The sequence below is a fragment of the Eumetopias jubatus genome, unplaced genomic scaffold (genome assembly GCF_037043125.1).
Source record: "Eumetopias jubatus isolate StellerSeaLion01/CBP00866 unplaced genomic scaffold, mEumJub1_p1.0 scaffold_6, whole genome shotgun sequence".
In the NCBI taxonomy this organism is placed as follows: domain Eukaryota; kingdom Metazoa; phylum Chordata; class Mammalia; order Carnivora; family Otariidae; genus Eumetopias; species Eumetopias jubatus.
In genome coordinates, this window is record NW_028274812.1 from 113,791,146 (window position 1) to 113,803,492 (window position 12,347).

The following is a 12,347-nucleotide window of genomic DNA, read 5'->3' on the forward strand; positions in this document are numbered from 1 at the left end:
CCACACTTCTTTTCTTGAATCAAAATAAATGTATGCACAGTCAGTTACTAGGCTTATCTATTTTCTTTTAGATATTTTTTAGAGATCAACCATAATGGTCAACTTTTGATCATTTTGTAATGTATTGCATGGTGTGATGGGAAATGTGGATTCAAGTTAATTCTTCCCCAAATAAACAATATTAAACTATTTCAATGTTTACTCAATAGTTTTGAACTTACTAATTCCTTTCCTCCTTTTCTGTTCCCAAACTCCTATTTGCACATCAGTATTTTAATACTATAAAGAAGAAACAAGGGAATACAACACTGTATGTTAACTATACTGGAATAGAAAATAAAATAAAATAAAAAAGAATAAACAAGGGAACAGAATAGATGGCCCAGAAATAGGAGCCAAAACTATACAAAAGTAAAAGAGCAGTCTCCTTAATAAATAGTATTGGGAAAACTGGACAGTCACATGCAAAAGAATGAAACTGGACACCTATCTTATAACACACACACAAATCAACTCAAAGTGGATTAAAGACTTAAATTTAAGACCTGAAACTGTAAAACTCCAAAAAGAAAACATGGGGGTAAGCTCCTTGACATCGGTCCTGGCAGTGATTTTCGGATTTAATACCAAAAGCACAAGCAACAAAAACAAAAATAAACAAGTGGACTATATAAACTAAAAGCTTCTGCACAGCAAAGGAAACCATCAACAAAATGAAAAGGCAGCCTATGGAATTGGAGAAAATATTTACAAATCATGTATCTGATAAAGGGTTAATAGCCAAAATATATAAGGAACTCACTCACACAACTCAATAGCAAAAAACTCTAACAATCCAGCTAAAACATGTGCTAAGGAACTGAATGGACATTTTTCCAAAGAAGACACACAAATGGCCAATAGGTCCATGAAAAGGTACTCAATATCTCTAACCATCTGGGAAATGCAAACCAAAACCACAATGAGATGGTACCTCACACCTGTTAGAAGGGCTAGTCTCAAAAAGACAAGAGATAACAAGTGTTGGCCAACATATGGAGAAAGGGGAACCCTTGTACACTGTTGGTGTGAATGTAAATTGGTGCAGCCACCATAGAAAACAGTATGGAGGTTCCTCAAAATGTTAAAAATAAAAATACCATATGATGTAGCAATCCCACTTCTGAATGTAGATCTAGAGGAAATGAAATCAGGATCTCGAAGAGATATCTACACTCCCATGTTCATTGCAGCATTATTTACAATAGCCAAGATATGGAAACATCCATCAATAGATGAATGGATAAAGAAAATATGGTATATATACACAATGGAGTATTATTCAGCCTTGAGAAAGAAAGACATCCTGCCATTTGCAACAACATGGATGCACCTTGAAAGCCTTATGCTAAATGAAATAAGGCAGACAGAGAAAAACAAATACTATATGATCTCACTTATATGTGGAATCTTAAAAAGCTGAACTTGTAAAAACAGCAGAAAAGTGTTTGCCAGGTGTTAGAGGTAGGGAGGGAATAGGAAGAGGTCGGTAAAAGGGTACAATCTTTCAGGTAAAAGATGAATAAGGACTGAAGATCCAATGTATAACATGGTGTCTGTAACTGATAACACTATATCATATAATTGAATTTTGCTAAGAGAATAGGACTTAAACATTCTCACCAAAAAGAAACAAATATATATGTGTATATATAAACAGATATATACTGTTTCTTTCTGGTTTAATATATACATATATATGTATGTTACATATATATATGAGGTGATGAATGAACTACATGAGAGGAATCCTTTCATAATGTATATTTATAACAAATCATCATGATGTACACTTTAAATATTTTACAATTTTATTCGTCAACTGTACCTCAATAAAGCTGAAGAAAAATGAAAATAATCAATACCACATCAGCACAACTGCAGTGATTTAATTTTCTTTTTTTAAAAAAAAAACCTCCTTCAAAAATAATTTTAAAATATAATCTATCTTGGGGTGCCTGGGTGGCTCAGTCAGTTGGGCATTGGACTCTTGGTTTCAGCTCAGGTCATGATCTCAAAGTCAAAGGATGGAGCCCCAAATCAGGTTCTGCACTGAGTCAGCTTCAGATTCTTTCTCCCTTTGCCCCTCCCCCATTCACGCTTGTGCACACATGCATGTGCTCTCTTTTTCTCTCGTGCCCTCTCTCAAATAAAATCTTTAAAATATATGTATATAATCTATTTTACCTGCAAATGCAATTTGTCTGCTTTCAATTTACTTTCCAATTTTAGCAATTTCTTTGCCTGTTCTGGTACATCCAACTTCATTTTTATCATGCACTTAGTTTCCCGAACAACTTCCAGAATTTTGGGATCAAAATTAACCAGCAACTTCCCGGTTTCTGGGTGTCGCACAAAAAGTGTGGCTTGTAAAGCTACAAATAAATGATTATTGACATTAGTTTTTCTGGATTTCTTTTTGTTTTGTTTTGTTTTTGTTTGTTTTTGGCTTTCTTTTTTTTTATTTTATTTTATTATGTTATGTTAATCACCATACATTACATCATTAGTTTTTGATATAGTGTTCCATGAGTCATTGTTTGCGTATAACACCCAATGCTCCATTCAATACATGCCCTCTCTGCTTCCAGCCATGTTTACACACCTGTCTTCCCCACTGGGAACTGACTTCTTAATAGAACAATAGTGTTGGATATCCCAGGTGATGAGGCATAGCATCTGACATGTGGTCAGTGCTCAAAACTTAAATAAGTGAATGCAGAATGTCTGCAAGCCCAAAAATCAGATCTGGAGAGATAAAAATGAATGAAGAACAGATAGCCTTCGTGCTATGAACTGCAACACTTTTCTGAGTGGGTCTAAGAGAGCTATAATACAATGTAGTTTCTTTTAATGGATTGTGATTTCACCCCTGGGAGAGAACTGGAAGGTGTGCACAACTATAAAATATGACATACCTCATATGACAAACCCTTTTCCACAATGAACCCCAAACTGCTTCTTTAAAGGAAGAATTAAGCCTCCATCTTGAATGTCTGGTAACTAAGCTCAATATCAGTAAGATATATTTATTAAACACCATGGCATTGTGAGCTTCTAGGATATAGAGAAAGATTTTTTTTATGCTACACCTACATCAGCATGGATGCATGATGGCTTGAAACCATCCCTACCTGAACATCATTCATATAAATAGGAATTTGCAGGCATGCTTTTTATTATGAATTGAAATATATAATCCCGGTTAGTGGTGAGTAGCCTTAGCTTATTTGTTATCCTAACGTGAATTACTTCTACAGGCATAATAATAACACACTTCTAGATGAGTATGTGCTAGCTTAAATTATATCTTATATTAGCAAACACTACTAACATGAGAATTTCTTACGTATCTTCCAAGCCTCTCATTACTTCATAGAATGTGGCTGCATCGAATTTCTAGTAAAATGAAATAGTCCATATATTCCTTTGAAGTTAGTTGACTTTTACTCATCAGATAAAATTAGTCTTGAAATGGTTCTTAATGATGCTGGCTGCATGAGGATTTCAACTAAAAATTTCACCTAATTTGTTTGGAATCTTTTTAAAATTGGGTTAGAAATCATTTATCCTTCCAAGGAAATTCCAAAATAACCTTGGAACATTCATTTAATGAAATCTATCTTCCTTAAGGCTGTACTGAGTTTTCTTGAAAGGACAAAATGGTCAGCAAGACCACCAAGAATAATGACAGCCAAGAAGTCAGCTCCAGGACTGAGTGACATTTCATTAAAATTTATAGAGCAACCATCTGAAAGAGGCCAATACCAGGTCCTCAATTATTATTCCGAGTTCCTATATGGTTACATATAGCCACGTCAATATAATAAGAAGGCTTGCTAAGCAATTCATTTCCACTAACCTGTGTTCGTAGGAAAGGCAGATTTAAAGCTCAGCTTTGCCACTTCCTAGCTGTGTGATGAGCTTCTGCAAATGACTTAATCTCTTAGTACCTCAGCTTCCTCATCTATAAAATGATGATAATTATAGCTCCTCGTAGGGTCGCCATGAGGATTAAAGGAAGCTGCATATGTAAAGTGCTTTGACAAAGCCTGGCACAGGGTAAGAACTATGTAAGTGTTCGTTATCACTGACTGTTATTTAAAGGATACAAAGATGAAACAGAGTATCCTTGGAATGTGAAGGGGAGATGAGACAGATCCCTAAAGCCATAAGTGTCATGAGAAACAGGAGCAGATAAAGTGAGTAGAGGACTCTGGAGGAGGAAGACGTTATTTTCTGCTGTGGAAAAATAAGGAGGGGCTATATGGAAGAGGTGACTGGTGAACTTGTTTTTGAACATGAGGAAAAACCATCAGGACAAAAGAAAAGTAGAAAAGCGTATGATATTGTAGAAGCCAAATACTGCCTGCTCCATACTTCAGTTAACAATTCCCTTTTGTTCTTTTCCATAATGTGAACTTTAAGTTTCTCTTGATGCTCCTTGGGAGGGTTGCTCCTTAGCTAGTTTTCAGGAGGATCCATAGGGTCCTACCACACTCATTACCCAGAAACAGCTGGCCTGGTACAAGTGGCTTATTAAAGGCTAAACTAAGGGGCCAATTGGGGAAGACAATCTGCAGGTCTGGGACCTGTCCTCCAGGACACAGGCATGAGCGAATCAATGGTAGTAACAGTGACATGTCCTCAAACAGCTAAAATATATGGGTCTGGAACCAAGAGGCAGAAAAAGAGTGGCCCCTCTTACTATCACTCCCAGTGACGCAACCACAGGATTTGTGCTTCCTGTGCCTGTAGTTTTGTACCATTCTGGGTGGGGATCCTGGTATGGGAGGGAGAAACCTTTCTGTCCAGGGACACAGTCAGGGTTCCACCAAGATTACAGATAAGAGTTTAAGGTTAAGATGGGACAAAGCGGAACCTGAACTGAACAATTGAGCCCCCATGGTAACAAACAGCCCAGGTGATGGCAGCATGGATGCATGATGGCTTGAAACCATCCATCCCCTGCCTCACAGCGGACTCCACCCAATGCTTTGGCACCCCGCAGAGGTACTTAGAAACAGCCCTAATACTCTGAATTTCCTGGAGTTCAAAAGTGAAGTTAAATTCAGTTATAGAAAAAGAAAGAATGGAAGGGAGGAAGGAAGACAAGCAAGTACAATTCTTTCTCCTCTGATTGGGACTGGGATTTGAATCTATAACAATGAATCTATGACAAAACTGAATATGAAAACTTCCCCTAAATCTATGGAGAAATATCTATGAAGGGTCTCAATATTTACTTTTAAATACTGGTTTTTTTTAGTGGAAAGTCACAATCGAAGTATATCAACTCTAAGGTGATGACAACTTTTGCTTATAGAATCAGAATCTTATTAACCACTGTAAAAAAAAATTGTATCATCCCCAAATCTAAATGTAACCATCATAATATTGTATAAAAGGGATGTGAAAATTCTCCAGAACCATGACTTCATTCAAAATCACCTAACACCCCCTCCGTAGCATCACTGCATTTCTTATACACACCATACTGTAACTGCGAGACCTCTCTGATCCAGGCTGTGTGATAGATCACCTCGAATTCCACCAGAACATAGGAAATTTTGTTATACTGACGAATGACAGCTTTACCTTCCGCACTTGACAAAATTTCTGAGTTTTTCTGTTTTTTAAAGGGGAAGAAAAAGATTTATAATTAAAGGACTGCTGATTGTTTTCATATCCCAATCAGAAAGCTGTTATTTAAAATGTCATCAAATAATTATGCCTTACATTTTGCCTCAGAGTAAAACAGAGATGAGGTAAGCCATACAAACTAGAGACGGAAGTAGGGAAATGTTACCGGTGGAAAGGGAACATTGGAAAAGGAAATAAAGGATTTAAGAAAGAAAGGTCTCTAGCCTTAACAGCTGGCCAGGCTGAGAGAACTCTGCCTTCAATTCTCTATTCCCTCCCCACAATTCTGGATAAGATATCAGTTTTGTATTTTCTATACTGTGTGGGTTTGAAATATTTAATTAATAATAATATTAAATAAAAAGGAAAAAAGATACAATGGACTGATTTTCCTTGACTTGTGAGTATCAGGGAAAACCCCAAATTCCAGCACTGAAAAAAAAAAGTGTATATCAAAGAACAAAAACCAATTTCTTTATGTAAACATTGAACATTTTATGTTTGATTCGCAGATGTCAAAAACAGGGCAATCTCGGCTCTGTCATGCAGAATCAATCAGCAATGGAGTCCCCACCCTGGCCACTATTTTAAGACCAGGCTTTGAATTTTTTTACAAATAGTGAGAATAGTAAAATGATTAAGAGCAGCCGAACAGAAACAATGGAAACTTAACTTCCAAGAATGCTTAAATACTAAAAGTACTTGCAAGACTATTTTTGGTACTTATTTTGTTCTGTATTTAGGCATAAGATGGTGCCCTAAGAAAACCAACTGCTTTGTGAGTCTGTCTCTTTACAAAATCAAACCAAACCAAAATCAAAGAGAAAGCCAACTGGCAATTTCAGAATGCCAACAGGGCCTAAGAGTATCCTGGGGCTTTTCAGAAATCTAATAACTTTAAGGACACAGAGAAGGCATGTACTCTATTATACTTTGCTCTAGATCTCAATTCTTAAGTCAGGAACAGAGTGTCTTCACCTTCACTAAATTGTCCACACATAGAAGTAATCTTCAGGACTATGCCTAGACTTTATTGTTTTCAAAACAATGACTCTTTAAAAGCCTTGAAAAGGGGCACCTGGGTGGCCCAGTCGTTAGCGTCTGCCTTCGGCTCAGGTCATGATCCCAGGGTCCTGGGATCGAGCCGTGCATCAGCCTCCCTGCTCAGCGGGAAGCCTGCTTCTCCCTCTCCCACTCCCCCTTCTTGTGTTCCTGCTATCGCTATCTCTGTCAAATAAATAAATAAAATCTTTTTTAAAAAAAGCCTTGATAAACTGTCCTGTATTACTAAAAGTCATAAGGTTATGATTCTCCCCCTTAAAGATTAACTGTAATTAAGTGAGCTTACCTACCAAAACATGAGAGAATTGGTTTAGTCTCCCTCAAGCATATTTATAAACTAAATTTTCTTTGCCTCGTGAAAGCAGTAGCTCTAACTACTTTATTGGACACAAACATTACAGGATAAAATATATGTCTTATATTAAAACCACCATAATCCTCATACTGTAAATGTAACTATTGGCTTACAAAGAAATAGTTGATGGGTTCACTTATCCGTCGATAGAGCTGCCTCACCCAAAGTATTTTTCCTGCAATAGGGGGCATGTTGCGAGCAAGAGGAGGGTCATCTTTTTGAGAATGATAAAGCTGTAATTAAAGATCTGGTATTAATGTTTAAAATTCAATATAATGGAAAAGGCAGAAAGTATTTAATGCATTTGTATTCCCATGTTTTATACACAAGAGGTAGTCAATAAATATGTAAATGCACTTCAGTGATAATCTGTGGTTCAGAAACTATGATGTTTACAATATATGACATTTAATTCTCTCTTAACCCTTATTTCCCATTGTATGTATCTTTTTTCTGTATTTTATCCCAAATTTTAAGGAAATCTTCAAATAAGGGAGTACATAAGCTATACTGTATCTGTTATAATATTCTTCAGAGCCCCTATTTCTGCATGCAGAAATATTAACTTCAATGGGCTTTCCTATACACACATAAATGCTATTGCAAAAAAACAAAACACAATTGTTAAGTGCATGGGGATGTCAATCTGGTTGTCCAATGACATACACCGTCAACACCTTCCTACATAGAGAAGGGTGCATCAGAGGTACTTAGTAGTGAAGGGATCATTCTGAGAAGCTTAGCACAAGATAATGATGGCAAATACTTTCACAATACTTTTCTTTTTGTACTAAAGTACTATTCTGGGGGGGCCTGGGTGGCTTAGTTGGTTAAGTGTCTGCCTTCGGCTCAGGTCATGATGTCCGGATCCGGGTCCTGGGATCAAGCCCCGAGTTGGGCTCCCTGCCCAGCAGGGTGTCTACTTCTCTCTCTCTCTCTCTCTCTCTCTCTCTCTGCCCCTCCCCACTACTTGTTCTCTCACTTGCTCTCTTTCTCTCTCTCAAATAAATAAATAAAATCTTTTAAAAAATAAAGTATCATTCTATTTACAAAAATGATCCTTGCCTTCTTAGTAGCTTCAAGTTCAGCCACATAAAACTGAAGAATACGCTCAATTGTATGGTTTATTTCTGACTGAAGACAGGGGATTTGCAGCTTCTGGAATCTGAAAGTAATTGAAGGTGAATAATTCAAAAGTAAATGAGAAACATACTTAAGAATTGCTGCCATCCTAAAAACCTATGCATTCACTCATTTTGACAAATATCCCTACCAGGCCTCATCCATTGTCCCAGGATTCAGAGAGGAACACAACAGGTGTAGTTCCAGCCCTCCTGGAGCCTCCAGTTATGTTATGGAAAATGCAGATTTAGTCAAGAGTTACATAAATAATTATTTAAATCACACGGGTACCAGAAATGCATATATCAGGGGAACCAGCCAAGTCTGGGAAGTCGAGAAAGACTTCCCTTAGAAGGAGACATTGAAACCAAAATTGAAAAGATGAGTGGGGGGTTGGCTTCGCAAAGATGGAGGCCAGCACACTGAGCATCCCTCTGCTAGTATTAATGTTCACATCATTCCAAATGGCCATATCATAACAATGATCTGTCAGGCAAACATCACTTCCCCTTTCAGACTAAGTGATACACAGGAAGCACTAGGACAATAACATCCAAATAATAAAGTGATTTTACACCAGTGTACTATAGGTAAAAAGAGAGACAGACGGACAGCAAGACAGATAGAGACACAGAGAGAAATCGCCAAGAAATTAGTACTGCCATCTGTCTGTACAGTACTTTCATTGGTCAAAATCATTTCATAAGTCTGGTTTGACTCTTTCAGTGGTGTCATGAGGTAAGGTCTCACAGGTATGGTCCATCATTACAAAGATGTGGAACTCTAGCAAAACTAGGCCCAAACCCAGAGGCACTGGCTCTCAGGAAAGAGTTCCCAAAGGGTCCCTAACAGAGGATGAGTCCTCCCTGAGCTTGAAGGAAATGGCCTGTAGTCCAGGCTGTCCTTCCTACCCTTCAGGGGAGCACCGTTGTCAGGACAGAGGAAAAGGAAGCAGCAGGAACACTCTGGAGGGAAAATGGGAAATTTGAGAATCTACTACCCTTAGATAATTTCACTTTTGGAAATCCTTGCAGTATGCAGAATTAAATATTATTCGCTCCCTTTCCAATAAGGACTATGAAATTAACCTCAAATATATTACATAGCTGGAGGAAAAATCATGTATAATAATTTCATTTTCTTTTTTTTTAATATTTTTTATTGTTATGTTAATCACCATACATTACATCATTAGTTTTTGATGTAGTGTTCCATGATTCATTGTTTGTGCATAACACCGAGTGCTCCATGCAGAATGTGCCCTCTTTAATACCCATCACCAGGCTAACCCATCCCGCCACCCCCCTCCCCTCTAGAACCCTCAGTTTGTTTTTCAGAGTCCATCGTCTCTAATGGTTCGTCTCCCCCTCTGACTTACTCCCCTTCATTCTTCCCCTCCTGCTATCTTCTTCTTCTTTTTTTTTCTTAACATATGTTGCATTATTTGTTTGAGAAGTACAGATCCCTGATTCATCAGTCTTGTACAATTCACAGTGCTCACCATAGCACATACCCTCCCCAATGTCTATCACCCAGCCACCTAATCCCTCCCACCCCCTACCACTCCAGCAACCCTCAGTTTGTTTCCTGAGATTAAGAATTCCTCATATCAGTGAGGTCATTGGATACATGTCTTTCTCTGATTGACTTATTTCACTAAGCATAACACCCTCCAGTTCCATCCACGTCGTTGCAAATGGCAAGATCTCATTCCTTTTGATGGCTGCATAATATTCCATTGTGTATATATACCACTTCTTCTTTATCCATTCATCTGTCGATGGACATCTTGGCTCTTTCCACAGTTTGGCTATTGTGGACATTGCTGCTATAAACATTGGGGTGCACGTACCCCTTTGGATCCCTACATTTGTATCTTTGGGGTAAATACCCAGTAGTGCAATTTCTGGATCATATGGTAGCTCTATTTTCAACTGTTTGAGGAACCTCCATACCGTTTTCCAGAGGGGTTGCACCAGCTTGCATTCCCACCAACAGTGTAGGAGGGTTCCCCTTTCTCCCCATCCCCGCCAACATCTGTCGTTCCCTGACTTGTTAATTTTAGCCATTCTGACGGGTGTGAGGTGGTATCTCATTGAGGTTTTGATTTGGATTTCCCTGATGCCCAGCGATGTTGAGCACTTTTTCATGTGTCTGTTGGCCATTTGGATGTCTTCTTTGGGAAAATGTCTGTTCATGTCTTCTGCCCATTTCTTGATTGGATTATTTGTTCTTTGGGTGTTGAGTTTAAGAAGTTCTTTATAGATTTTGGATACTAGCCCTTTATCTGATATGTCATTTGCAAATATTTTCTCCCATTCTGTCGGTTGTCTTTTGGTTTTGTGGACTGTTTCTTTTGCTGTGCAAAAGCTTTTTATCTTGATGAAATCCCAATAGTTCATTTTTGCCCTGGCTTCCCTAATAATTTCATTTTCTTATTGGAAGACTTTTGCTTCAAAAAATGCAATGAAAAATATCACACTATATTTCACATTTTTACCAGTTTACTTAATGGTAATTGAAAGAAAGATTAATGTTTATAAGTCTTAAAGTTTACAGAGGGAGATTTCCAAAAATATCTTATTTGAAATTGTATTTTCAGATATAAAGTTATCGTTTACAGAGGGAGATTTCCAAAAATATCTTATTTGAAATTGTATTTTCAGATATAAAGTTATCACACTTAGAAACTACACCACTTAATGCATTATAAATACCTTTGAAGCAGCTGAAGGGCCTGCTGAGAAGATAAGATTTTCCCAAAACTACTGTTCATAAATGCTTGTATTTGTATCTAAAATAAAATATTAATATTCCATTGATTTGGGGCATCAAAAAAGAGATTGTTTTTGTTTAACAACAATTAATGATTTTTCTACAGAATCAAAATAACCTGAAACACACCTACCATCTAAGCATCTAGAACTGCACTATCCAGCATGGTGGCCACATGCGGCTACTGAGCACTTGAAATAGTACTTGGAAGTGAGATGTAAAGTAAAATGCACACTAGATTTCAAAGGCTTAGCACACACACACAAGAATGTAAAATATCTCAATGATTTTTATTTCAACATGTAAAATGGTAATATTTTGAATATTTGGGTTGAAAAAATGTATTATTAAAGTTAATTTCACCTGCTTCTTTCAACTCCTATTCATGTGGCTACTAGAAAAATTAAAATTACATATGTGGTTTGCATTTGCTGTTTATTATTTATTGGATATGACTGACCTAGAGATTTATAAAAGGAGTGTATATCCCTTACCAAGCTTATTTCTTGGAACATTTAGAATTTCTAAGCATATTGGGAGAGCAACGTGACACTGTAGACACCCAGGGTCAACACGTGTCATTTTACAACACTGCTGCTCTCAGAAACCTCTTTGCAACATTAAGGAAGAACAAAAAAAGGAAAATATTTTTCTAAGACTCCCACCATCCTTAGCAATGAACTCCAAACTCCTGATACCCAATTAATGGAACTGACACACTCTGCAAATTATTTTCACTGATAAATTGGCATGGTCTACTAATATAGGCCATGTTTATTAATCAAAATTTGGGAAAGGAAGGAAGGAAAATTTAAACACTGACACCTCTTTGAAAATATTAAAAATTTACGATGGCCTCTAAATACACTGAAAGTTAAAATTTGTACATAAGGCCACATAAAAGCCTTTATAACATACAATCTTTATTAATAAATCATAAAAATATTGGATGCAGCAAAAGTAGTTCAAAGAGTGAAGTTTATAGCAACACAGGCCTGCCTCAAGAAGCAAGAAAAATCTCAAATACACAACCTAACCTTTTACATAAAGGAGCTAGAAAAAGAACAAATAAAACCCAACACCAGCAGAAGGAAGGAATTAATAAACATTATAGTAGAAATAAATGACATAAAAACTGAAAAACAAAACAGAAAACAACAGATCAATGAAGCCAGCAGCTCATTCTTTGAGATCAACAAAAGTGATAAACCTCTAGCCAGAATCATAAAAGAAAAAGAAAGAGAGAGAAAAAGAGGACTCAAACAAAATCACTAATGAAAGAGGAGAAATAACACCCAACCCTAAAGAAGACAATTGTAACAGCATATTATGAAAACCTATATACCAAAAA

At 37.0% G+C, this 12,347-nt stretch overlaps 1 protein-coding gene across 1 annotated transcript in view; it reads right to left on the minus strand.

The window, feature by feature from the left end:
* Positions 1-12,347, minus strand: part of DNAH8 (dynein axonemal heavy chain 8) — a 395,922-nt gene that overhangs the window by 310,516 nt on the left and 73,059 nt on the right. The window contains exons 13-17 of the mRNA XM_088024365.1: positions 10,939-11,015; positions 8,165-8,264; positions 7,213-7,332; positions 5,533-5,668; positions 2,227-2,414 (exon numbers count right to left, since the gene is read on the minus strand). Of these exons, the coding sequence (XP_087880491.1) occupies positions 2,227-2,414; positions 5,533-5,668; positions 7,213-7,332; positions 8,165-8,264; positions 10,939-11,015 (621 nt within the window). The remainder of the gene's footprint in view (positions 1-2,226; positions 2,415-5,532; positions 5,669-7,212; positions 7,333-8,164; positions 8,265-10,938; positions 11,016-12,347) is intronic.